Below are 27,547 nucleotides of genomic sequence, written 5' to 3'. Positions count from 1 at the left end.
GGGAACCAAAATGATATAGGCAATATGGGAAGTTCAGTATCGAAGAGAAGAACTAGTATGGGGACATCTGGATGAAATTCACTGTGGTGCAATATCCAGGTGAATCCTTACAGTAACTGTTACCCCATTGGCAAGTACCAAATGCATCAAGCAGGAAACACAAGATAATAACATGGGGATTTTACAATTCAGCAAGTAAAAAGGCACATTGGCACCAGAGATGTATGTTTTCCCCATTTCAATTCCTCTAAAATAAAGGAAAGTGACTTTAGTTAAACAGAAAAAAATGAGAGAAATCTTGGTGAGGACCTGAGAGCAACTAAAATCGGCTTTGCTAATGTACTAAGACGAAATTTAATCTAAACAAAAAATGATTGCTATATCATTGCCTTGACTCCTCAATACAAAACATGCTCTGAAAATCTGACATAATAATGTAAAGGAGAAGTATTTTGACTTACCCTAAATGCGGGCTGGTAATCAGCTGGAGCTCCACCCTTCTCACCTCCAAATTCACCAGGTGGACCTCTTGGACCAGCACGGTAACCATCCCTATCACCAAACCTTGGCCTATCACCCTCGAACCTTGGTGGTCCACTGCAAAAATACAAAGGAGATACATCAAAATCAACTCAATCACTTGAGAAACTTTTATTTCAATCAAGCTACACATATGGTTGTGAAATTTACCGGGGTCTATCGCCTGGAGGTCCACCCATGGGACGACCAAGGGGCTTGGCAGACTTCTTCAATGTGGCAGGGACAATTTCAGAAGGAAGATTGAGGTAAGTCCTGAGGAACTCAATGCCATCATTGGTAAGATACCAGTAGTAGTGCATCCAAGCAAAGGTCTCACGCACATACTCCTTTGACTTAAAGCTCTGCATCAGCTTAATCACTTGTAGGTTCGGCACATCAATGTTGGGATGTTTCGCCAAGTTGTAGTCCTTCTTAGCAAAGCATACTCCCTCTACAACGCATAAATGTAAAATCCGCAATAAATACCAACATCATTTCAAAGATCTCCAAAAGCATCCAACACATAAGAAAACAGAAAGAAATAATTAAAACCAAACCTTGGAAGAGGTACTTGGAGATCTCTCTCCTGTTTTTCTCTGAGATAATCTGAAAAACAATTTGATAAAACACATAAGAAATTCTGAGAGAATTAATTAATTTATTTGAATATCTTTTTACAACCATGGCGTCCACGAGTAACACTGTCCCCCAAAGCTTGAACAGATACGAAAAAATCAATATTTTTGCCACACCCGGGATTTGACCGGTCACAGCTCAACCCACATCATTGAATTTCTTTTTAAAACCATAACCATGGTGTCTACAGGTAACACTGTCCCCCAAAGCTTGAACAGATGGGGAAAAATCAATCTTTTTACCACACCCTGAATTTGAATCTGAGACCTTGCAGCTCAACCCACCACATTGAATTTATTTATACAATCATGGCGTCCACGGGTAACCCTGACCCCCAAAGCTCAAACAGACAGGAAAAAATCAATCTTTTTACCACACCAGGGATTTGAACCTGAGACCTCGCGACTCAACCCACTACATTGAATTTCATTTTACAAGCATGGCATCCACAGGTAATAGTCCCCCAAAGCTTGAACAGATAGGAAAAAATCAATCTTTTTACCACACACGGGATTTGAACCTGAGACCTCACGGCTCAACCCAACCCACTATATTGAATTTCTTTTTACAATCATGGAGTCCACAAATATCACAGTCCCCCAAAGCTCAAACAGATGGGAAAAAATCTATCTTTTTACCACACCAAGGATTTGAACCTGAGCCCTCACAGCTCAACTCACCTCATCAAATTATCTTTCTGGTAATTAGTCATTCAGATTTACAAAAAAACAGATTTTTACTACTTAAACAAAAATTAGTACTGCTATTTCATCACAATTGAGCTATTACTCCATATATTAACACATAAAAATACTACTAATTAAGAATTAATCTAAGAAATTCAGGCAAAACACAGCATTATTATCCGATTAACTAACATTTAAAACACCATTAACGAATAAAATACGATACATTTAAGGTATAATTAGAGATAACCAGAAACATACCATTTGATTTCGTTGAAGAGAAGTGATGCTGAAGAGTTCTCTGCAGAAAGTGGAACAGATAGGAAGGTGCAAATTAGGGTTTGCAAAGATTTTATTTAGTAGGAAAGAAAAAAAGCCTGTTCGGATTTGGGCTCTAATGGGCTTGGACAAGGTTATACCGTCAGAACTCGTTATAATAGTCATTCGTTATAACGGCCTAATTTTCATCAGAATCGAATTTTGATGTCATATTTTACTTTTCTCGTTAAATTGTTATTCGTTATAACAACAATTCACTGTAATAGCCTGATTTTCTTCGGAATATATTTTTAATGTTATATTCTTCAAAATCGATTCTAATGTTATATTTTGCTCCTCTCGTAATAATAGTCATTCATTATAACAATGCTGTATTATAACAACTTGATCTTCTTCGATATTGATTTTTGATGTTATATTTTATTTCACTATAACATAAGTGACTCATTATAGTGGTACACTCTTTTGTGAAATTATTCCTCTATAATAGTCGTAGTACTTAAATATTTTGTAAGAAATATATTATGTATAAAATAAAATATTAAAAAATTTATGATAATCGTCATAAATGTCATGCACACAGTAAAGTTCAAAAAAGAATATCTAAAAGGAAAAAAAAATTGTATTTAAATAGTGTCCATCGAGTTATGGCCATAACCTTGTCTATTGGTGTTTGCCATTTCTACATTCATACTCTTTCTATTTTTTTTTATTTTTTTTGTTTAATTGATTAACAAATACATTTCTTCTTCTTGATACAAAAATAAATTGTTAAACTAATTTTATGCATACTTTTATTTGTAACAACTAAATTAGATCTGAACATCAAGTATCAGTATACATACATAACAACCACCTCACCATGAATGTCATGAAATTTTTAGACAAATACTACTATCATAACGAGGTTTGATTATACCTTACGTAAACTCCAAAAAAACAAGAAAACGAAATTGGCCTGGCCCAAAACAAAGGACCCAACCCAAAATCTATATCTAGTGGACTGATGATGGTGTTGAGAACAATTCAAACGTAGGCGATTGAAGTTGAAAATTCACATTTGTTATGCATTTTAAAATTGCTATAAATCTCAGTCACGTATGTCTGAATTCACCATAAGTATATATAATGAACAAATTTATCACTTAATTCTTATGATCTATTTCAGTGTTGTATGTGTTAATTGGCATACATATTTAGATACTTCTACATACCAAATATTAGCAATCCCATGAGCTCTCATGGACAATGGAAATAGAGGAACATAGTTAAATCATGGCAAAACCTTATTACAAGAGAACAAATGATCACGTCAACTTGCACACATCTCGACTTTTCATTGAGTACTTATTATCTCCCAGCGACACATATACCGAGTAACTCTTCCCATCAAAGCTAAGCAATCATCCAGAACTTTTTTTTATTTTTTATGACTGTAGTGTCTAGACCAACTTTCACGCACCTCGTCCAGGTAGATAGTTGCACCAACATCCCGCGGACATTCAATTTCCTTAAGAAGCATACGGAACGATCAAGCATAGCAGAGATAATATGAGATTTACTTATTAGTGTCAAGTCAAACAGTATCACATAAATTGAGACAGAGGAGCAGTATGTATGAAAAAACATATAAACCCGAATCCTATTTTACATGAAAGACATCAATTTGAGTATAGCTATTATATACATACTTTTACAATCTTCTGTGAGTCCTTATGAAGTTGGTTGTGTTCATTGCAATGGCTGTTGAACAAGCATATGCACCAGCTAAACATAGCGACGTCCAAAGCAAAAGTAAGGCCTTCCATTGTCTTCCAGACACTAGAATCGCGAATGCAGTTGACACGAGAGCGATAACAGAGAGGGCCTTTTTCCAAGTCTCAAAAGCTTTAACAACATTGCTGCAATCCCTGCAATGTACAACATGCCTGAAGTACCTGTTGGCGGGGTTCGGAGCATACATATCACCAATTCCTCCTTTAGCTGGCTGAGCAGCTGAAAAATTGGCAACGAAACCAGCAGGGGCGTGCTCTACGACAGCAGGTTGTTGGGGCAGGAAAATGGTGCTGTGACCGAAATGATAAGGCATTCCGTGCCCCACTTTGTCCATCCACTTCCTGTATTCAGCTACCCAAGTATCCGACGACTTAAGGTTCAAGTATAGTTTCTTTGTTGGAACCTTTTCCTTCATCAGGATTTCGTTTTGGGACGAAAGGAACCCCATATCTTGCTCGAAAACCTTGCTTGCATTCTGGTGCAAGAACCAGTTTGGGATAAATTTAAGTATCCCCGTTCGTTTTCTTGTATTCCCAAACCGGACAATAAGCATGGATTTCCCTTGACCAGATGGTCTACAAAGGAAAAGACCTGAAAAGTAATGCTTCTCCCCACTCTCATCAACAATTTCTCTATTATTCTGAAGAACACAAGGAGATTCAAAACGTAAGAAGTTCGGAGTATAGTTTGCTTTGCCTTGATCTTTTTCCTTACCCCACCACCCTGCAAACCCCCGGTTAGTCCTTTCTGTCACCTCGAAAAACAGTGGTCCAGCATCTTCCCTTTTTGCTGTAAAATCTGTCCTATCGTGTGATATCGGGACATGAGCAGGATCCATGAGATTTTCAAGAAGAATAGAGTGATCATAAGGGAGCTCATGAATAGTAGAAATGTCTCGAAATCCTTTCCTGTCAAAGTTTTCAAACCAGGGGATTTTGTTAACATTAGGTGGTGTTCTGTGAGACATCCATATCCAGACTACTCCTTGGGAATCCCGAATTTCATATGTCTTCGTACAAGCTGATCGAGGAATTTTAGCATTTTCAGGTAGCTAGACAGAACAAAATCAAAGACGGAAATGAATATGGAGTGTACAACATTTGCAAGACGAAACATAAACGAAAATGCATATATAAAACCAACCTGTGGTATCTTGACACATTTACCATCTCCGTCAAACTGCCAACCATGATACAAGCATTCCAGTTTGCCATCATACAGTTGTCCTTCAGAGAGTTTGGCCAACCTGAATTCAGAAGGAACTTGTCACGATTCCGAGTTACTGTTATGAAATGCATAGAAGTAAAGCTGAAAGTGGAGATCTCGCGACAATCTGGAAGTCAATTTAGTTGAACCCTTAACTAATATATAGACAATACGGGGTAATGTAAGTGGTAGAGTGGCCTTACTGTCACGAACCACTGAGATTCAGCCCTTTGTCTCTCCGTCAAAACTAGTAGATAGACAAAAGATACATGCCAGATAGAGGGAAAGACAGGGAACACTAAAGGAGGATTATTTCCCACATTATCAACAGATATGAAGAATTAAAATATAACAGACTGACAGTGATACATTATCGTGAATCGAACTCATATCAAGCTTCATTCATGACAACACACAACAAACCTGTACTAAAATACTTCTAATAAATATCATATTTCACTATAAGGTTATGGAAGCGCAGAAAATTCAGCAGCTTAACAAGAACAAAACTAAAGAGGAAAGTTTTGTATGTTATTTCACTCATTTGAGCAATTTCAAGAGGATATAAGGATACAATAAGTAAGGGTGGATTCTGCTTGAACTCATTGCTTTCAATTCGAACCACATAAACCATTGGAAAATGCTATGGTCGGGTCCAGCCATAAGAGGTGCTAAGTAGACCATTAACTTGTCGTCCTCCTAAACTTTATTTGCTATAACATATAAATACATCATTATAGGTGTTGGAAAACATATGTTTTTCCACCATAGTATGATGAAAAAAATGGGAGTTCATCCGTCTTGTGAGACTTTCCAACGACTAGTAACTCAAGTCGTGGTTGCTACAAATTGCTTCTTCCTACTTTCCTTATGTACTTGTCCCTTGTACCAAACATAGATTTTACTTTCACTTATCCATTTTAGCAAATCAAGAGAAATTAAGTAACTACATTAAGTATAGCTGTCATACTTAAATTTTTCAAAGCATAACTAATAAGAATAATTTAGTAAAACAAACCCCTAATAGGGATTGTCAAGTCAATTACAAGAAACAAGTAAAAATGATATGTCTATGCATAACAAGATCATGCTAAAATGCTAAATTCTTGAACAAACAAAGTTATCTCTGTGTGACCTATACGTTTGAGTGGTGAAAGCAGTCACTAATTAATACTACTTGTATCAGGATATGTAACACGAGATGCTTTGTACACTGGACTGTAACAATAAAAACATATATGTTTTTTTACCTATGTGGGCATCTGTCTTCAAAGCATCTAAGTTCACCACTTCCATCTTTATACAAAACAACTTGTTTATCAAAGACAGTAAGACCTAAAGGTGCATCATCAGGTACATTCTTAGTCAAATACAAAGGATACCATTCTTCAGTCCAATCATAACCAACAATTTCCCTTTGTCCCCTCAATTCATCTAAACTTGAATTTTCCAAAATCACACTTTGATCTTCATCAAGTACTTCAGCTCCAAGATTCTCAGCAATTGCATAACAACTTCTTCCTTGTTTCTTGAATTGCTTATTTTGAAGATAAAAATTGAATCTTTGAGGTATTTGTAGAGAAAAAAGTGAACTTTTTGGAAGTGTTGTCCTCTTTGAAGATGAGTGGAGTAATTCAGATAGAAATGGTTGTTGTAAAGCCATTATTTTGTGAGTGATTTTGGGGTTTGTGAGAGGAAAAAGGAGGAGTGGGAAGCATTAGAGACACTTGTAGTTTTTGTTGAAATGTTAAAAAGTAAAAGACTTGTGTTGCTTCTTGTTTTGTGGAACCAATGGTAGCCACACAAATACAAGAATTATTGTGTCTTAATCTACAATATTTCCAAAAGAGATGCCTTCTATCACATGATAAATCTACTTTTAAAAATCTCTTTAAAGATAGATGTCTTTTGCGGTAAAAGCAGGAAAAACAAGTTTCATATGTGACGTTTTGTTCCTTTCATCCTCCAGGTGGAAGTAGAGTATTTATTACAAGTTCGATAGAATCTATTAGTTTTTTATTCTAAAACTTGTGTTTGTGTTAACAAATGGATCCAATTAATATGTGTAAATAATTTGTTCTGAACCCACTAAGCTATAAACTCAAAAAAATATATTCACATCTGCTCCAATACATGTTATCTCGCCTTGTCCCTGTCACCACGTGAAAGTAGAGAGATTAGTTCCCATACATTCTCATCTAATAGATTTTTTCCTAAAATTTGTGTTTATGTTAACAAATGGATCTAATAAATATGTGTAAAATAATTTGTTTTGAACCCAATAAACTATAAACTCAAAAAAACTATTCGCATCTGCTCCAATACATCCTCTCTCGCGTTGTCCTTATCACCATGTGTAAGTAGAGATGTTAGTTCTCATACTTTCTCATCCTTCGGCACGAGTAAGCATATCGTAAATTAAGTGTGTAAAATAAATATAATAACTAAACATCTTACTAAAAATAATAAGAGAACAAGTAACAACAACAGCGAAGTGCCAATAATTCTAATTGTGGTCATGCTAAAAAAAAGTCAAAGTAGGTTAACCACACCAATTCACCAAATTGGACGAGTTCTCATTAATTCTTTCAACATGGATTACAATAAATGGTTTGCTTTCTGATTATTGCATATCTTACTTTTATATTTGAAAGGAGTAGAAACTATATAAAGTATAAGTGGACCTTACTCTATTTCGTAAAGATAAAAATGTATTAATAATTAGTTATTAGAATATTAATTATTGAAATACTTGGTTGGTTGAGATTTATTTCATATTAGTTAAAAAATTAAATTAAGCAGTAATAATGGAGGTTCAACTAATCAATTGGGGATTCATAAGGCAAGAATTGAACTCTCATTAACCACATGAAAGTGTTAGTAGCTAACCAAGTGAGCTAGAGTTGTTCAAAATCGAACTGAAATCAATAATTCGAATCAAAAGTTATTGGTATAGCAATTTCAATTACGATTTTAATTTATTTTTTTTGGTTATATTAGACTATTGAGGAGATAATCGATAACCTAATAATAAATTAATAAATTATGTTTATACTATTCAGTATATAAAGTCTTTGACTTAGAGTTTAGTTTCATACTTTCATTTCTGACTGTCTCAAACTCTTGATTATTCTACAAATTAAAGTGTCCGTTTTTAATTTTGAGAAAGATATAATTTGTCAACTCACATACATGATTCATCACTTTGTTTCTAAGTAATTATATCAATGATCACAATCAATAACCAATAAAACTATATCTTAAATTTTTTATAACTTGTTTAGTATGTCTACTAAATTGATATATGATAAGTCAAATTAATAAATTTTAAAATCGAACCGAACGAACCGTGGCCAAATGGGTTTGAGTTGGTTTTTTTCCCGGGTACCAAATGGACTATCCAGTTTAGCAGTTATAATTGTCTGCAGAGTGAAGGCATATCGTCTCTCTTCTTCCCGGTGGATTTTTCATTTGCTTATCCTTCCGGTAGTCTCTGATCGGCGGCAGCATTTGTGATCCAGAGACCTAAAAGGACGGTGAAGAATTCGAGCTGGAGACCCAGGAGACTCCGGCGCCGGGAAACGGCAAGATCCGATATCGATCACCTTCGGCAGCCGAGCTTTTAGAGGCACAGCTCGATCCACTTCAAATGGAGAAGACAATGAAGCGAAACAACAGACAGTATGGTGGTGAGTCATTCTCCGATAAGATCCAGAGGTATAAAGGTGTGATCCTTGTGATTTGCGTTCCGTTGTTTCTCGTTTCTCTAGTGCTTTATGTAATGCCGACGCGTTATCCGTCTGATTCGATGGAATCGTTAAATCGGAAATTCTCTCCGAATCTCGGATCTATGAAATATGCGGTTATATTTGATGCTGGAAGTTCGGGTAGTAGAGTTCATGTCTTCTGTTTTGATGAGAATTTGGATCTTGTTCCCATTGGCAATGAACTCGAACTTTTCGTGCAGGTAACTTTCTATTTTGCATTTATTTAATCATTCATATATTGTCGATCCCAGTAGGATCTAGTTTGGAAACAGTGATTCAGTTGAACATTCTTTGCCAGACAGTTCAGAAAATTTTACTGTGTATATATGCCCTGTTAGTATAATCAAAGTTTACTATGCAAGCAAGGAACTTTGAGCTATAGCTTGGTATTTGACTAGCTTATAGCTGATTCATATTATTGATCCCGACAGGATCTAGTTTGAACGCAGCAAGTTCGACCAAACCTGTGGTGTCTGGCTCAGACCTTATATATTAATTCAAAAACAAAATTAAGTAGATATATTTTGGTAAGGAATAAAAGTAAGTATATGGATAAAGAGTTGAATCCATTTTGTTTGATTGTCTGGTGGGGGTCTTCTATTTAAGTGGAACTACTCTTGTATCTGCCTCTGCTGATGTTTTTGATAATGGGTGGCAATGAGACACATTCCAAGCCTAGTAATAAAAGCCATTCAAAAAGTTTTGAAAATCAAACTTAACACAGAACTCAAGCACCTCTATCACTGATTATGTATCTGATTGAAATGTAGTTGATAGATTGATTGAAATGCATCTCCAGTGAAGTCTGAAAATCTTTGCGAAAAGCCTATGTGTTCCCCCTCTTTCTAGTTTGTTATATATGAATCCCTAGATTTTGTGGAAAAGCTTTCTATTAGCAGCAGATGTTCATCTATATTTGGCTTTCGTACCAGAAAAAACCAGGTCTGAGTTCATTTGCTAGTGATCCTGTGGCTGCTGCGGATTCTCTTCTACTGCTTCTAAAGGACGCAGAGAATGTAGTTCCACGCAATTTGCGCAGTAATACACCAGTGAGAGTTGGGGTTAGTGAACATTGTTTAAAGAAATTCCGTATAATTGAAGTTTAAACTTTTTAGCCTGCCCATAGGCTCAATACTGATAGGCAGTTTATCTAGGCCACTGCAGGTTTGAGGCAGTTGGAAGGTGACGCATCTGACAGGATTCTTCAAGCGGTAAGATTGTTTTGTTTTACATCCTAGACCTTCATCTGTTTGGGCATGTCTTATGTTATAATTTAAAGTGGTTTTTTCTACTTAAGTTTGTCAGTACTTAGAACAAATGTAAATGTGTTTTGAAGGTGAGGGATTTCCTGAAGAGCAAAAGCAGCTTCAAAGCAACAGAGGACGCGGTCATTGTTCTTGATGGAAATCAGGAGGGTGCTTATCAGTGGGTATGTGAATGAACTTCAAGCTGTTATGAGCTTCTCGGTAGATTAAAATATTATTCGACACAAGAGTTGCTTCCTTAATATAATTTTGAGTTCTTTATAGCTTATTAAAGGAAGAGTTATGGTCCTTACATAGATAATTCAATATTACTAATGAACATCTTCAAATTCCTTTTAACAATTTAAATGAATAGCAACATATCGAAAAACAAGTTTAATGAATATCCATGTCAAGGTGGAACTGTTGAACCAGAGAAGGAATTGCATTTATTTGATGAGCAATGTAATGTATTGACAAAATACAACTAAAGGGCTTCTTTCTCCATCTAAACACTTTGTTCTCATGACATTCATTTTCCAACCTTTGATTTCTGGTAGAAGTACTACGGTCTCCTAAAATATTCTGTTTTCTACCCTATGTTGTTTGAAATAAAAGATAGGTTAAGAAAATTGAATGAATTGCCCTATTCAATCCTATGCAATTGAACATTGCCTTAGGCCATTTTGGCAATATTTTTTTGAGAAAGTTAACATTTTATAGACAACAATACACCAATGGTGTATTTCTGTAGTAATTACATCAGGAGTATAGAGTAAGCAAAACCAAAGGATCTATCATTTATACCGCTCCTAAGCTATCTAAAAAGTGAGTAATATCCTCCACCTCTTTGGGGAGGACATGATTACACCAAAAATAGAGGGTTAAAAGACAGTTCAACTTCAAACTCTGGAAAAGGGATGCTCTTGTTTTCGAAGCATCTCTGGTTCCTTTCCTTCCACATTGTCTACCAGATGCAAGCAGGACAATCTTCCATCTCTCCTTGTGGCCTGATGTATTCCCTTCTCTATTCCAGCATGCTAGAAAATCTGAGGTGTGTCTTGGCATGGACCAGCTAATTCCCCTCATATTAGTAATCCTGCATGAGAAGCAGCAATCCATTAGAACCGCAAAGAGTGAGGATGTTAAAGAGGGACGGGGTAGACCTAAAATCAAATGAAAGGAAATTATCTCCTAAGACCTACATTCTCTTGGATCCCTGCAAGCTTAGCAAAAAATAGGGCACATTGGAAGACTAAAATTTATATAGGATACAAATTAATTGGGAATATGTTTTAGTCATGTTAGTATGATTACTTTAATTCCTATGTTTTCAGTCTTTTAGTTTGAGATTTTTACTATGTTAGTCGAAGAAGATATAAAGAACTTTTAGAGCTTCTACATTTGTTTTTATTTTGTATAACTTTGATCTCAGATGATCTTGAAAGAAGCGATTCAATTAGAAAGGATTCATATAGCTGATCTTACTTGCTCGGGATTAAGGCGTGGTTATGTAGTAGTAATCCTGCATGACAAAAACAAATCAATAAATCTCCCCTTCACTTTTATCCTTTGAAGCACTAGAGTGGCATTGCACATTTTAAGTGTTTTGTTTAGAAGTATGTACAATAAATACTTTCTGAACCATTTTGCACTCGAAAAAAACTTTCTGAGATCTGAAAATCAAGTATCTTTGGATGCAATTTGGAGAATATATTAGAAAAGGTTGTGTAGGCTACTTTCTTAACTAAAAATGTTTTACTATTTTGGGTTATTTGCATATTTGAATAAAAATGGTATCCTTTTATTACTCTTTGATCTTTAACCCCCCAACCATATTAGTTATACAGTTTGTGTCACCTCATGTTTCAGTCTAATATATAAGTCAACCAATTGTATAGCCAGCTGATTTTTTAGTTTCTGATATTAATGCAGGTAACCATCAATTATTTATTAGGCAAATTGGGAAAGAAATACTCTGATACAGTTGGAGTGGTTGATCTTGGTGGTGGATCTGTGCAAATGGCGTATGCCATCTCAGAGTCAGATGCCCAAAAAGCTCCAAAGGTATCAGATGGAGAGGATACATACGTTCAGGAAATGTATTTGAAGGGGACAAAATACTTCCTTTATGTTCACAGGTCCTTCTCATCTTCTATACATAATTTATGTGATGATATTAGAGAATGTCAGTGTACCCATTTTGTGCTGTCCAACTTTTTGATCAGGATGAACCTGTGATCCTTCTAGTTGGCAAGATCATATTTGTCTTGTTATTCAGAGTGAGCTTATCTGGTATTTTGTCATCTTCGCTGTACAGGCTTAATGTGATCTATATTTATTGCTTACAGCTATTTGCACTATGGTTTACTAGCAGCTCGAGCTGAGATCTTGAAGGTGTCCGGTGAATCTGGAAGTCCTTGCATCTTGGGGGGCCATCATGGTATTTGCTATCTCTCTCCTGGTGCAATGATCATTCTATACTTGTTTCTTTTGATGCAGTGCTTTCTGGAAGCATCATTTCTATCTGTAAGATGTAAAGGCGGAGGTTAACAAAGAGAAAAAACTCCCCCCTCCCCTTACCTGAATTTTCATATCTTATCTTAGTCACACAGACAAGTTGCAGAAAATAGGAGCACTGGATCCTTAATTTACATTGAGCCTGTTATACTGTAATTAGAAAAGTAAGTATCCATTTTCCTGGATTAGCAAGTATCTCATTGAAGATGAACAATATTTTTTTGCAGGGACATACAAGTATGGAGGAGCAGTTTACCCAGCATCGTCCACGTCTCAAGGTTCAAGCATGAGTACTTGTAGGGAGGTAGCTCTAAAGGCTCTGAAAATTAATGAACCAGCATGTACCCACATGAAATGTACCTTTGGTGGCGTGTGGAATGGTGGAGGAGGAGATGGACAGAAGAATATGTTTGTTGCTTCGTTTTTCTTTGACAGAGCTGCTGAGGTATGAATCACTGTAGTTAAATCTAATGACTAATGAGTTAGAGAAACTCCTCTTCCTTTTATGTCTCTGACACAAATGTTATATGTTGTGGGCATAGGCTGGTATTATTAATCCAAGTTTAGCTGTTGCAAAAGTTCGCCCAGCTGATTACGAAAGTGCAGCTAATCGTGCTTGTGCAACTGGACTTGAGGGTGCCAAATCTGAATTTCCTCATGTAGAAACTGATAACCTGCCATACCTATGCATGGATCTCGTCTATCAGTACACTCTACTTGTAGATGGATTCGGTGAGTAAAAACTAGCTTTCATATTTCAGTCAGTTCACACGACATTCATTTCAGTACGTTATTCAATACTATTTCTTACTTTGCAGGACTTCAACCTCAGCAAGAAATCACATTGGTGAAAAAAGTTGAATACAAGAATTCCTTTGTTGAAGCAGCATGGCCATTAGGCAGTGCCATTGAAGTTGCATCATCATTGAGTTAAACTTAAATGGGAAATGGAAGATCCATTCATGCAATTTTGGGTTTTAATAGTTTATGATTTTCAACTATATATTTTTTGACTGCAGCTTCTGATAAGCCTATTAGGTTAATGTTCTGAAGCAGGAAGGGATTGCCATAGTCCAAAGCAGGTTGAGAATCTTTATTTTTCCCTTTTTATTAAAGGGAATCAAGAATAGTGATAAATCTGTTTGTAATCATGTATTATGAGAATTATGCACTATTCAAATGAGATCAATTTTTTATTCCCACACAAATTTCATAACATTGAAACTCCCAGTTGAGTGTTCACTAAATCAATTGTCCGTACTCTTAGAAAAGGGTTATATTTGTCCTTCGTCATATTCAATATTAGTCACATATTTATCTTGGACTATTAAGTCTCATGTCACCATGTAGGCACTACGTAGGATGACAAAAGCGGAGAGATGAGACTTATCAGTTCAAGAGCAAATATGTACCTTAAGTTGGATGACAGAGGCAAATCCCTTTTTCGAATTTTAAACAAGTCTATTACATACAAACATCTATTTATCACTTAATTATAGTTAAGTGATAAGTTTTTTCACATTAGTTTTTAACTAATAAGGTTAATTTGATATAAACACTTTATGTGAGCAAGTATTTATCATCTCAAACTAGATCGTAACCCTAAATGATCCAGAATCTTAGAGTTACCCAATATCTATATTGACAAAAGATTGCAAAATTAGTTGAGGTGAGCCACAAAACCATCATTATGAAGAAAAAAAAGTACACAAGGCCAAGAGAATTTGATGAATAAACTCTCGAAACAACAATATTTCGTCATATATGGCCATAAGGTAGATTAGAATCTAAGGTGTAGCCTATCAATCAATAAAGTAAATTGAAAATCATAAAATTTTATGTTCAAATAGGCAGAGTCAATAATCATTCCTTCAAATTCTTAATAGATAAAATTACTCGATACAGAAATGATATTAGCTGCTGACCACGAACACCAAAGTTATCAAAAGAAATTAAAAAAAAAAAGTAGATGAATGAGAGATTGAAAAAATGTATTATCATTTTGTAAAAACAAGTGAATCTACTTTGATATTTTCTTCTAAACCACAATTAAAGATATGAGTAAGTCACATTTCTAACATTAGAAGGCATAAAAGCTAAGATCATAAGAACAACAAGAATGAAAATTGGGACTAACAACAACATAAAAGGTGGTGGTGGCAATGGTGGAAGTATCAATGGCAAAAGTAACAAAGATGCTGTGAGACCAAGTAACAAAATTATTGACTCTAAGCTAAAATAACTCATTGACAACATCTTTTTGCCATGTCCTTGTGTAAATGATCTGTTATATTCCATTTTATTGCCTTCCATAATGTTGTTGAAATATTGATGATGTTCCTCCAAATAAATAAACCCTTTTGATGATCTCAATTTTGCCTCAGATGATTCCATGTCCATATTCTTAATCAGAAGCCTTGAGTTTCAACTTTGAACCAATCTTGAAACTTAGAGAAGGGTGTGAGTTTTTTCTTAATAAGATATCTCGGGTTGAACCAATCTTGAAATTTCCTAAAAATCTTGTTATGAGGTTTTGGATTCGAGACCTGAATATGGAGTCGTCCTGAGGAGTACTAAGGAGCACATTACCTTCAAAATAAGACTTTTCTATGCAGATATCAGACACCGAATGAATACTGAACTTGAAAATGTGCCAATCTTTAACAAGTTTCTTGAAAATGAAATCACAAATCAGCAGATAGCATGAGTTTAATGGAGAAAATGAAGATTTTGTATGGTGTCTTCACTGAAAGGCTATAATTTAAAGGGAAAAAGTGAATGATTTTGGAATGATGTAGAGCAGAGTTGTGGGAATCTGGCCTTTTTCTTGATTTAAATAAAATGTTGATTTTTGACACTGATGTTTATTGGTTTTAGGGGGATTGTGTATTGTTTTTTGACATTGATATTTCTTGGTTTTGGGGATTATGAGATATTACCCTTTGGTTTTTGAGATTTTGATGGATCTATAGTGGTTACAAAGTATCTTTTTGAGAATATATTTTTGCTAGTTTGATTTCTCATATTATATATAGTAGGCCTAGTACTCTATCTGTCTCAATTTATACCACTCATTTTTCTCTTTAGTCTATTTCAAAAGAATACTTTCTCCAACTCATTATATATGATACTATCGTTTAACTTGACACGAACTTTAATACTTATTTTAGATCATAAATTTCAAATAAATTCTATGTCAAATCAAATTATGTCAGATAAATTAAAACAGAGAAATTATTAGAGATGGAAAGAGGGGGGTGGGGGTAAGGGGTTAGAGAGGGGGGTTGGGGGTGTTGGAATTTGGGTGAATTCATTGAATTAAAGAAATAAAGTGGGGCAAGTTGATTTGCATGTTGATTGTATTTGGTAAACAAGAGATTGTCACACTGTCCAAGGTTCTTCACCCCTAGACAACATTGTCTCTTACCCCCTTCCCCCACACTTTCCACTTGTCCCTCTTGTCATCATTTTTTTTTATAATAAAGAAAAAAGAAAAAAAAGGACTTCTTTGTTTCAAATATTTGCTTCAAATTATTCTATTTCGTCTCAAATTATCAGTTGTGATTTGTAGATTAATCTTGAAAGTTATAATCAAAGTGATGTTACGATTGTTCAAATACTGTAAAGGTTAAAATAGTTTAGAAACCCTCATAATTTCTTAAAGTGTAGAAGAAAATTACCATAGATAATTTAAAGCAGATGGAGTACTAGATTTAAACTAAAGGTTTCTTACTAGTATGGTTTTAAACCATTTTATACAATTTTGTTTGATTATTTAGTATTCAAAATTTATTAACTAGAATAATTTATATTCATGTCGAATAGATTCATTAAAAAGATGAAATACAGTTTATCAAAAAGTTTTAAATTTGTATATTCTAAACTGAAATTTATGACTAAGAATGAAGATATCACATGTCTCAACCATCCTACCTAACCACTTGGTAATAACATTTCAAACAAAAAAAATCATTTCGATCTTTTTTTATTTGACTATGTGATATTCAAAAGCAACTATCTCAATTATATAATAGCTTGTTCGATAAAGTTTTCAAAAAAATTCTATTTAAATTTTTTTTCTTTTGAATAATAATAATAATAATTTTTGGCTAATTAATTTGTTTTTTTAGTTAATATATTAGAATAATAATTTATGCTTGATCAAAGTTCTAAAAATTAAAAATGCTTTTACTGAAAAATATTTTTTTCAACTGAACTTTTTTTCTAAAAACTTGACCAAGTACATTAACTCTTTAGAATATACATTTTCTTAAAGAAAAACTAAACATTTTTAGCTTCCTTGCAACTTAACCACCAATTATAATTCTTCAACTTCTTATAATTTCAACTCATTTATAACCTTTTTTTTTATATTAACCTAAAACCCCATTGGCTAATGAACAATTCAAAAGAGGAATAAGTGTGTAAGGTTTAGTCAACCAATCAAAATGAATTTGTCCTTTGACTAGGATACAATGAATTCATCTAGTAATTACAAGACTAGAACCAAGATTTTTCTTATGTTATGCATGTTTGACATATTGCTTCATTTCACTTGATTCATTTAATTTGTTCTCTAAATTAAAAATATATATATAATATAGAAGTTAAAAGATAAAAAGGAAATACATAATACATGAATGTATCCTGTAATTTGAATTCAATTGATATTTATGTCCTTTAATTTTGATATGCATAAGTAGACACTTAAAATTTATATAAAATTAATCAAATAGACACATCTGTTCTATGTGGCATCTTACATGACAATTTGTGTCTTACGTGTATTATGCTACCACGTAGGATATGTTTACTTGTTTAATTTTACAAATTAAAATGTCTATTTATACCCATTCAAAATTAGAGAACATAAAAACCAGCTAAAATTAAATTAAAAAGTATATTTATGTATTATGCGGAAAGAAAAAGTATACAAAAGTATTGTCCATGATACGTGTTTCCACAATAACATTAAATAAACTTAAATGGACATGGTTCGAAATTATTATTTTTTAAAAAAGATTCCTATTCATGAAAAAATAAATATTTGAACACTTTCTATTTTGAGTTAAAAATCATTCTTCTAAGATACTTATTATATTAAAAAAAAAAAAAGGTAATGCTTAATACCAGAAAATTTGGCCAGAAATTTAAAAAGTCTATAATATTCTTTTTATGTTAAAATAAATTGATATTTTTTCCAATTTTTAATTAAAAGGTATTAAAGTTAAAAAGGTAAAAATATTTAAAACGATAAAATAACACAATATGAAATATATTATTTTACCAATCTGGTCAAATTCTGACCAAAAAGATTTTTCTTTAAAAATAAATTGCATGTGACCGACCTTTTGATTCAATGAATTTTCATTCAGAAATTAATAAATGATTCTTAGCGACTTCCTCGTACAACCGACCCTATTGCATTAAATTCCATGCATTTGCAACATAGACGGATTTTTCACGAGAATTTAATAATTTTATATACGTATGTTAAAATTTATAAGTTTATAATATTTAATCAGAATGAAGGTTAGTTGGGTGAAATTAAGAGGAGGTTCAATAGAATGATGTTGAATAATAAGTAGGTGAATTGTGGTTAGGTGTGAAATATAACTATCTCATTCAGAATTAGTTGGCTTTTCGTGAAATGCATTGAAATTGACTGGACATAAAGCACGATTTCAATGGGGATTACGAGAGCGATATCAAATCGAGACGATGGAATCGTCGAGAAGAAAACAATTGGAATCACCAACTATTTTGGAAAAGTTAAAATTAAAACTTGCAACTTCATTTTACATGCTCAATCAATCTTTAGACATTAATATTAATCTTTAACACTCAAAATTTTCATAAAAAATCCCCATTTTGCTAATATAATTATTAATCTTTAATTTAGAAAAAAAAAATTCATGATTTTTTTTAATTTTATGAAACATAACTTTGGTTTCATACCTATTATACTCTAACGATATGTTAGGCAACCTCTTGAAAACAACTAGTAGTAGTCAAATGCATAAAGGAATACCTAAATTTAGGAATGAATACATGAACTTGATCTGCAATTTTCAATTGTTCATGAACCAAATTTAGATTGCAATTAATTAAAAATAACAGTTTAATACACAAAACATTCTGCGTTAGCATGATTCAGGAACGACCCTCATCATAAGAAATGTCTTATAGACTACCTAACCTAATACGAGTATTAGTGATTATTTCCACAACTCGAACTCATGACCTATAAATCATGAGGAGATAACTTTACCGTTGTTTCAAGGCTCGTCAGTCTTTATATATTAGGTTGCCATACTAGTTGGATTGTGATTATTGGCCTGTTTTTTGAGTGACATTTGGAAGTGATATTTAACAGTTACTCTGCATCTGACCAAATTTGGCAGTGATATTTTGAAGTTCCTTAATTATGAAATTTAATTTCTTATGTCCTAAGTAATAAATGAATAATAGGTAATAAGTAGTTACTTTGCTAGCTGTTATTTGCTTCATAAAGAAACTATCTTTTTAGATGGTGTTTTAAATTAGCCTAATGGTACAATTTGATAAGTCTTTATTTGTATTATTATTATTGTTGTTGTTATCGATAAGGTATATTATGTCAATATACTTTGTTGTTGTATATACTCAGAAGACGAGATAACGACCATCCATCTCAATCTTCCAAGGTCGAGCATCCGAGAGTTTGAGTAGATCTGTCAATATGGATCGGCTTAGCCTCAGAGGGCTTGGAGATAAACTACGACGAGTTAACCTGCCAATTAGATGTACTTTTTTTAAAAATTACACTTTTGTCTTTCAAATGAGCTGATTTTTAATTTATGTTCGTCAAATGAGTTGATCTTTCAATTTTGTTCTTGGTAATCAAGCTTATGTTTAGTGGAACATAAGTTCCTTAAAAACGCTAAACGTAAATTATGAAATATTACGATGCAAAAATTTATATCCTGCAAGAAAAATTATTTGCCTTAAGAGGTCAAAATTAAACACAAGCACAAAATAAGGGTAAAAGTGTCATCGACCCCGTTAAAATGGTCAACAACAAAATCCAATATAATTTTATAAGCGGAGTCTCGAACTCTTTCAAGCCTAGCCCTAAAAAAGTTGTGGGTTGGCCCATACTAAAAAGCATTGATCTTACATAAGCTAAAAAAATCAGTCCACACCTATCAAACAAGGCTAGGCTGGCCTGCCCAAATGTCAAAGCCCATAATCTTATGCTTCTTAGAGATAAAATAATCGTGTGAGCTCTGAAATCGAACTTATATCTCTATTGACATAAGTAATATACGAACTAAATCATGTCTCGTAAGACATATTTGTGCGTTATGAACTAAACTTATTCTTCTAATATCACAAATTACCTAGAAATTAAGTTAAGTAGCATAACTTGTGTTGTATTCTGATTCAAAAATATAAACTTATACGGAGATATTTTCAATCTGAAAATACAGAAAAAAAACAAAAAATATATTAAAAATTATCAATAATTTTATGGACTAATTTTATCGCGCAATAAGTATGTAATGTAATAAGTTTGGTTAAACACATTTTAAATAAATGGGTTTAGAGTGGTGGTTGGCATGCAATTGAGGTATTCCCATAATAATGCAATTTGATTGAAATTTTTTTGAGATGAAAGGAGATTTCTCCATCTTTTTTTATCTCCTTTCATCGTCCCTCAAAATCCATCTTCATGTATTATTAAGAGCAAACACCTCACCGTCGCCGCCGTCGTTGCCGTCGCCGTTCTCCGTCAACCGTCGTCCCTCGCGCAAGTTCGTTCTTCTTCTTATTTGAATCACTTTTTTCATCAATTCCGATTATGTAGAGTTGTATTTGTGTGTCAATTTTTTTTTTTTTTTTTTTGTTTATAGGCATTTTGTTTTTCCATTTAGGCGTTTCTAAATATTAGATATTGTTTCGTTTCTATACAATTTTTCATTATTTTTCATATTTTTAATGAATTCAAACGTTGAAATTTATCAAATTTAAATTTTGATGTGATTTTTCCAACATTGCGTGATACCTGATGATATATATGTGGAATTAACATCTTAAACTATGTACATATTTAATATTTGGTATGAAAGATGGAGAAAATATGCTCATTGTACAATGCACATGATGAAAGTTTGCAAATTTTGTTGCTATTAGATAGATGCTTTCAAAGTTTTGATATGATTTTTTCTATTGTTAAACAACTCTCATGGTACGTAATACTCTGTGTGTTTTAATTTGTTTGTCTGGTTTTGGCTTGATACGGAGTTTAAGAAAGTAAAGAATTTTTGAATCTTATGGTTTTAAATTAAAGATACGTGGAATGTACCAAAATGCGGCCTTTAATCTTGTGGTCTTAAATATGTTATGTGAATATTAGAATTAGAGAGTTGTCAAAAAAAGAAGAAGAAAAGAGGCATTCTTTTTGAAACACAAAGTAAAAAGGAAAGCAGGACAAACAAATTGAAATAGAGTGAGTAATATATATGTCAAACTAACATCTTAAACATTATATCTAGTTAAAGACTTGGTATAAAAAGCGGAGCATGTATGGTTGTTGCACTTGATGGTAGTTTGCAAATTTTGTTGTCATTAGAGGCTTTCAGTTGAATTTGCGTTGAATCTGAGCTTCTTGACAAATGCTTCAGTTAATGCTGCCTTTGCTGGTCACCATGATTAAATAGCTTAATCTTTCATCAAACCATGATGTCTCTCGTATTTAATAGTAGTAGTAGTAGTAGTTACTAACTAAGAAATTATTGACATCCTAGATATAACATCTTTGGCCGCTGGCAGACTGAAGACATGCCTTTCTACTTGAATGCCATATATAAATATATATATGTAAAGAACAAGTGTATATAACATTGAATATGTTAAGTCTTAGAACTCGCAACATTTAAATCCGTGATCAATCTGACCTACTCCTTTGTTGCTCTGCTTATTTGTCCCTTTCTCTTTGTAAAAGGCGAGTTGTCTTGTTTGTTTTCTCTATTTGCATATCAAATAGGTTCGAAATTTTTTGGTTGTAATAGATGTATCAAGTTGGTATCCATCATGAGGGAGATAGTTTGGAGCATCCTCCTTCGCTTGCCGATGGTGGGGCCAATGAATCAATAGATACAGTTGGAAAAGATGGGAAAGGTGGACAAACTCCACAGGGAAAGAGAAAAACGGAGGTTCCATCAAAGGTGGAAAATCTTTCCTTATTTTACTTTCTCAGGCTTTTTTCTTAACTGTCTTTAATACTGAATCTGTTTGTGTTGTTTGACTTCAATTGTGAGTTATGTGCTACTTTTTTTGTCAATAGAGGATTTAATTAACTTAGGCTTCAAGATTGCTAAAATGAAGAATAACTAATAGGCGTGTTGATGGAACAATGAACAGGAAAGAACGTAAGGGAGAGAAGCATTAACTAGCTCAAATATGTGTAGCTACTGATTGTGTAACTGTCTTGCGTCTTATATTTTGCCTTGCAGTTCCCTTTTTTGAATATCTCCAGGAATCTAGTATTGGCATACCAAAGTCTTGGGGTGGTATATGGAGATTTGAGCACATCGCCGCTTTATGTCTATAGGAGTGTATTTGACGGGAAGTTGCAAGATTATCAGTCTCCAGAAACAATATTTGGTGCATTTTCATTGATCTTCTGGACAATAACACTCATTCCTTTGCTCAAATATGTATTTATCGTATTGTGTGCAGATGATAATGGTGAAGGTATGTTAAAGATAGACTCTACGTTAGTCAATGTTTACGGAAGAACTCATATACCTGATTATCTATGACGAATACACTTATATACATCCAGGTGGTTCATTTGCTCTTTACTCTCTGCTCTGTAGACATGCAAAGTTTAGTCTACTTCCCAACCAACAAGCAGCTGACGAGGAGCTATCTTCTTACAAATATGGCTACTCTGGGCGATCAACAGCATGTTTACAGTTGAAGAGATTTCTTGAGAAGCATAAAAAGTCACGTACAGTATTACTTGTTATTGTTTTATTGGCTGCTTGTATGGTCATAGGCGATGGTGTTCTGACACCTGCAATGTCAGGTAGAAACTATTATAACAACTACTACTGTATTATTTTATGTGGTATTAGCTTGTGTAACTATGTAATTTACAAGCTAGAATTCGTTTCAATGAGTTGGTTTCTTACTCATGGAACGATTCTAGATAGTAAAATAGGAGTATGGACCAAGTGTTTGTGGGGCCTATTTTATGCTTGAAGTCCTTTAAGTCGAGCCGATTTGAGTATATGTTCTAATTAGGATACCTTTTCACTGTGACAGTTATATCATCGATGTCAGGGATACAGGCTGCTGCAGATCACCTAACTCATGGTAGCTTTATCGTAATTTACCTATTTCTGTTTAGTTTTGATGGATTCAATTAGTCAGCATTTGACAACAGTCTTAAGGCATTGACTATCAAAATATCTCTTATTGTAGATGGAGTGGTGTTTCTTTCTTGCATAATATTGGTTGGCCTGTTCGCTTTACAGCATTCTGGAACCCACAGGGTTGGATTTTTGTTTGCACCAATCGTGCTCATCTGGTTGATATCAATTATGATCATTGGGTTGTACAACACTATCATTTGGAATCCCAAAATTGTGTCTGCTCTTTCGCCCTATTATATCGTCAAGTTTTTTAGGGAAACAGGAAAAGATGGTTGGATTTCTCTTGGAGGTATTCTCCTCTCAGTTGCAGGTATATGAAGTCTATTATCTCTTAACTCTGTAATTATTTAGGCATTATAAATAAACAAACTCTCAAACATGGCCTCTGACAAGTAACCACTCCAATTTTGAGAGTGAACATCTAGACACCTCAACTCGTCTATACTGTGTCAGTTGAACACTCCAAACTACAAAATGATCATCGAGACACCTCCAAAAATTTTGTGCCACGTCAACGTAGGGTGTCCATGACCATGAGACATAATAGGGACGAGTTGGAGTGTTTAGTTGTCACTTGAGACCAAGTTAAGATGTCTAGATGTGCACTTTCAAAGTTGGAGTGCTTACTTGCCAGTTGAGGCCAAGTTTGAGTGTCTGTTTATGTTATTTATACAAGAAATCATAGTAAACTTTGAGAACTCAAAGCAGTTGTTTGTGCAGACACTTTTTGAATGACGATGAGATAAAGATTTACTAGAATTTTGGATCTGATTTCCAATTATTTTCATTTATCAGGTACTGAAGCTATGTATGCAGATCTTGGTCATTTCTCTGCCTTCTCCATGAGGGTAAGTCAAACTATTTGTTGGAGCGGACTAGATTAAACTGTGGATCGTGAAAACTTTGTGCTCGTACTCGTCTATAAGCTGAGTGTCCTGGTGTCTGGCAGATTATATTGTCCGTAGTTGTCATTTTTTCTGCATCATGTTGTTCAACGTCCTAGTTAACTTGTTGGATTCCTGGAACTTACACCATGTCTATCTGAATTCGTTTTGTCCTATGCAGATTACATTTGCATTTGTGGTGTATCCGTGCTTGGTGATACAGTACATGGGTCAAGCTGCTTTTCTGTCAAAAAATCTAGATTCCATTCCAAATAGCTTCTATAGCTCAATACCTGGTTGGTTTTTCTTTTTCTTTTCTCTTTGTAACAGCTTAATGTTTTTATGATAAGTGATTCAGTCCTAACTGCTGGTCTATGCTATCCATGCAGATGGTGTATACTGGCCTGTTTTTGTTATTGCAACCCTTGCAGCCATAGTAGGCAGCCAATCTATCATCACAGCCACATTCTCAATCGTCAAGCAATGTAATTCACTAGGTTGCTTCCCGCGGGTCAAGATTGTCCACACCTCAAAGCATAAAGGGCAGATCTATGTACCAGAAATAAATTGGATCCTGATGATTCTCACTCTTGTTGTGGCTATTGGGTTCCAAGATACAACTTTGATTGGAAATGCATACGGTAAGCCTTCTTGTGTGCTAAAAATGTTTTATTTGGTCTAAAGTATAAACATCCCTCTATGAGACTTTAAATATCAAGCAACTCTCTCGACCAATTTTCTCTACAGAATCTGATTTGGTTTACATGATTCTGTTCTTCTAAATGCTGCTCCTTTTCTTAGTGTCTTCCCAATTTTCTTTTTTCTTCAAGCTTGTGTTGGATGATTTATATATGTCCAATAAAGAAGATCTCTTGCAAAAAGAGAATAACAATTAAACAGAAACATAAATGGTGAACAAGGAGGATTCTCTAATTGGATGACATTTTAAAAAAAAAACAGCCCGGTGCACTAAGCTCCCGCTATGTGTGGGGATCAGGGAAGGGACGGACCACAAGGGTCTACTGTATGCAATCTTACTATGCAATTTTCAAGAGGTTGTTTCCATAGTTCGAACCCGTGACCTCTTGATCACATGGCAACAATAACTTCACCAGCTACGCTAAGGCTCCCTACCTTTAATTGGATGACATGGAGAAGTTAAATATTCCTTGTGTACAAGGGCTTTTTTCATCTACCTTACTGCAGTTAATAAAGTCCAGCTTGCCTTTTATAGTTGTATTTTTTTTCTTTCTAAATTCGAGTCATTCTATAACTCTTGAATTAAACTTTCTTATAAACGTTTTTCTTTTCAGGGCTAGCTTGCATGACAGTTATGTTTATCACAACATTCCTCATGACACTTGTTATAATCTTTGTGTGGCAAAGAAGTTTAGTATTTGCTGCTGCTTTTCTCCTGTTCTTCTGGTTCATCGAAGGTCTCTACCTATCTTCCGCAGCCATTAAGGCTCCACAAGGAGGATGGGTATCCCTTTTGCTCTCTTTTATCCTCTTAGCCGTCATGCTTGTGTGGCACTATGGAACTCGCAAGAAGTACAAATATGACCTGCACAACAAAGTTCCATTGAAATGGATCCTTGGCTTGGGTCCGAGCCTTGGTATTGTCCGCGTCCCAGGGATAGGGCTAATATACTCCGAACTGGTAACAGGAGTTCCACCTATCTTCTCTCACTTTGTCACAAATCTCCCTGCGTTTCATAACGTAGTGGTGTTTATATGTGTCAAATCTGTTCCTGTACCTTATGTCTCATCCGATGAACGTTTCCTCATTGGTCGTGTTGGCCCAAAACCATATCGCATGTATCGTTGCATTGTTCGATATGGTTACAAGGACGCACAGCAAGATACTGGGAACTTTGAGGACCTTCTCATCCAAAGTCTAGCAGAGTTCATCCAAATGGAATCTGTGGAACCACAATTATCGAGCCCCAATAGTTCATCACTTGATGGTAGGATGGCAGTTATAAGCACAAATCTACAGACACACTCACCATTTATCATAGATGATGAGGATTTTGAAACATGTTCCACCATTCAAAGCAGTAAGTCACTGACACTTCAAAGTGTAAGATCTTCTTACGATGATGGGAACCATGAAAACAGGAAACGACGAGTCAGGTTCAACTTACCAGAGAACTCTGGCATGGATCCTGAAGTTCGGGACGAGCTTATAGATTTGGTTCAGGCAAAGGAGGCAGGGGTTGCATATATAATGGGACACTCATACGTGAAGGCACGTAGATCGTCTTCTTGCTGGAAGAAATTTGTCATTGACGTTGCATATTCATTTCTGCGCAAGAACTGCAGAGCTTCTGCTGTGGCACTCAACATTCCTCACATTAGTCTTATTGAAGTTGGCATGATATACTATGTCTAGAGAGAGGCTTGAAACCAAGAGAACGTCGAACGCCTTCATCGGAGTTGCCTGCAGAATTCTCTTTTCACAGGTAGATGAACTTTTTTTTTTGAATATTTTTGTCCCAAATACCAAGTCTTGCTCACCACTAATCTTTGTATTGTTAGTATATATTTGTTATCTCAACTCTTTTCACATTTGACCTGTATTTATTTGTGTATTTAACAGTTAGAGACAGTAGTTGTAATTTTAATAGGTGATTTAAGCTATGATTGAAATAGCTATATAGACTTTTGTAATCTAAAATTTTGAATTTTACCTTTTTTAAAAAATATTGTCAATTATTTATTAACATTAGTGGATATAATAACGCTTAGGATCAGACAAGTTATAGTTTGCACCTCAAATTTCCAAATGCAATTGATTGATATATTTGTTTGAATTATGAGTAACTTGTTTTATAATTGTCATAGTCTATCCTATACACAAATTATCAATTTTGAACCATTAGTTCCAAGGGCAAGTTGATCTTTTACCACCTTTATGTATGCGTTTCAATTTATTTGTCTGATTTTGACTTGACACGAAGTTTAAGAAAACATTTTTTTTTTTGAATTTTGTGATATTAAATTAAAGATATGTAGAATATACCAAAATATCTTTTATTTATTCTTGTGGCGTTAAACATGTCAAGTAGAAAATTGAAATTAAGACGCAGCCAAAAAGGGAGAAGACAATTCTTTTTGAAACGTATAAAAGGAAAGTAAGACAAACAAATTGAAACGGAAGATATATATACTAACCTTAATAAATCAAGTTTTAGCACACACTATAGAAAGATCGTTACAACTTATAATCAACCTACATCAGTATGATACATACCATAAAAAGATTTTTCGTAAAATTTAAGGAACACTCCCTCAGTATATTTTTACTTGTTCAGTATTGACTTCGCCATTTTTGTTTTTTTTTTTACTTCTTTTTCCTATTTTGGATAGGAGGTGGGAGAGAACTAATCAATTTTCAAGTTCCAATTCACATAGAACCAATTTGAAGTCCAAAACTCAAAACTTTAAAAGAGTACTATTATCCAAAACTCAGAACTTGATACAAAGTGCAACATTTTCTCAAACAAGTGCAGCTTTTACAAGAATGTTTACATCCAGCATCAACGAGTAGACGAGGAAGGAAACCGAGAAGTGGAGGGAACTTCCCCCCCCCCCCCCCCCACC

The 27,547-nt window shown here is 34.3% G+C and overlaps 4 protein-coding genes across 7 annotated transcripts in view; 2 read left to right on the top strand and 2 right to left on the bottom strand.

Moving 5' to 3' along the window:
- LOC102577552 (40S ribosomal protein S10-like) overlaps positions 1–2,141 on the bottom strand; it is a 3,004-nt gene extending 863 nt beyond the window's left edge. Inside the window, 4 exon segments of the mRNA NM_001288249.1 lie at positions 462–597; positions 691–970; positions 1,077–1,125; positions 2,103–2,141. Coding sequence (NP_001275178.1) covers positions 462–597; positions 691–970; positions 1,077–1,125; positions 2,103–2,105 — 468 coding nt within the window. The 5' untranslated portion in view covers positions 2,106–2,141.
- A 1,199-nt stretch (positions 2,142–3,340) lies between these two features.
- Positions 3,341–6,898, bottom strand: LOC102605482 (protein TIC 55, chloroplastic). 3 transcript variants are annotated; one of them, XM_006342387.2, is made up of 4 exons: positions 6,353–6,898; positions 5,040–5,142; positions 3,812–4,947; positions 3,341–3,630 (listed from the first exon to the last, which is right to left on the bottom strand). In XM_006342387.2, the coding sequence occupies exons 1-3, from the start codon at positions 6,763–6,765 to the stop codon at positions 3,814–3,816; spliced, it is 1,650 nt and encodes a 549-aa protein (XP_006342449.1). In that variant the 5' UTR covers positions 6,766–6,898; the 3' UTR covers positions 3,341–3,630; positions 3,812–3,813. The 3 variants fall into 3 exon arrangements, with proteins under 3 accessions (XP_006342449.1, XP_015162052.1, XP_015162051.1); XM_015306566.1 differs by having other exon boundaries at positions 3,376–3,682; XM_015306565.1 differs by lacking the exon at positions 3,341–3,630 and having other exon boundaries at positions 3,732–4,947.
- A 1,622-nt stretch (positions 6,899–8,520) lies between these two features.
- On the top strand, positions 8,521–13,860 carry LOC102605146 (apyrase 2-like). Its single transcript, XM_006342386.2, has 9 exons — positions 8,521–9,069; positions 9,802–9,930; positions 10,024–10,080; positions 10,206–10,298; positions 12,049–12,254; positions 12,465–12,556; positions 12,861–13,078; positions 13,176–13,365; positions 13,452–13,860. The coding sequence occupies exons 1-9, from the start codon at positions 8,752–8,754 to the stop codon at positions 13,565–13,567; spliced, it is 1,419 nt and encodes a 472-aa protein (XP_006342448.1). The 5' UTR covers positions 8,521–8,751; the 3' UTR covers positions 13,568–13,860.
- Positions 13,861–20,223: 6,363 nt separating this feature from the next.
- LOC102604250 (potassium transporter 4-like) lies at positions 20,224–26,547 on the top strand. 2 transcript variants are annotated; one of them, XM_006342384.2, is made up of 10 exons: positions 20,224–20,413; positions 21,687–21,842; positions 22,131–22,371; positions 22,463–22,708; positions 22,948–22,998; positions 23,107–23,367; positions 23,853–23,905; positions 24,123–24,237; positions 24,331–24,582; positions 25,255–26,547. In XM_006342384.2, exons 2-10 carry the CDS (start codon positions 21,687–21,689, stop codon positions 26,334–26,336), a joined length of 2,457 nt encoding a protein of 818 aa, XP_006342446.1. In that variant the 5' UTR covers positions 20,224–20,413; the 3' UTR covers positions 26,337–26,547. The 2 variants fall into 2 exon arrangements, with proteins under 2 accessions (XP_006342446.1, XP_006342445.1); XM_006342383.2 differs by having other exon boundaries at positions 20,224–20,429.
- Positions 26,548–27,547: the final 1,000 nt, after the last annotated feature.

This window comes from Solanum tuberosum, unplaced genomic scaffold (genome assembly GCF_000226075.1).
Source record: "Solanum tuberosum cultivar DM 1-3 516 R44 unplaced genomic scaffold, SolTub_3.0 scf00034, whole genome shotgun sequence".
Lineage (NCBI taxonomy): Eukaryota > Viridiplantae > Streptophyta > Magnoliopsida > Solanales > Solanaceae > Solanum > Solanum tuberosum.
Note: the sequence above shows the minus strand (reverse complement) of the source record. Positions and strands in the feature narration are given on the sequence as shown.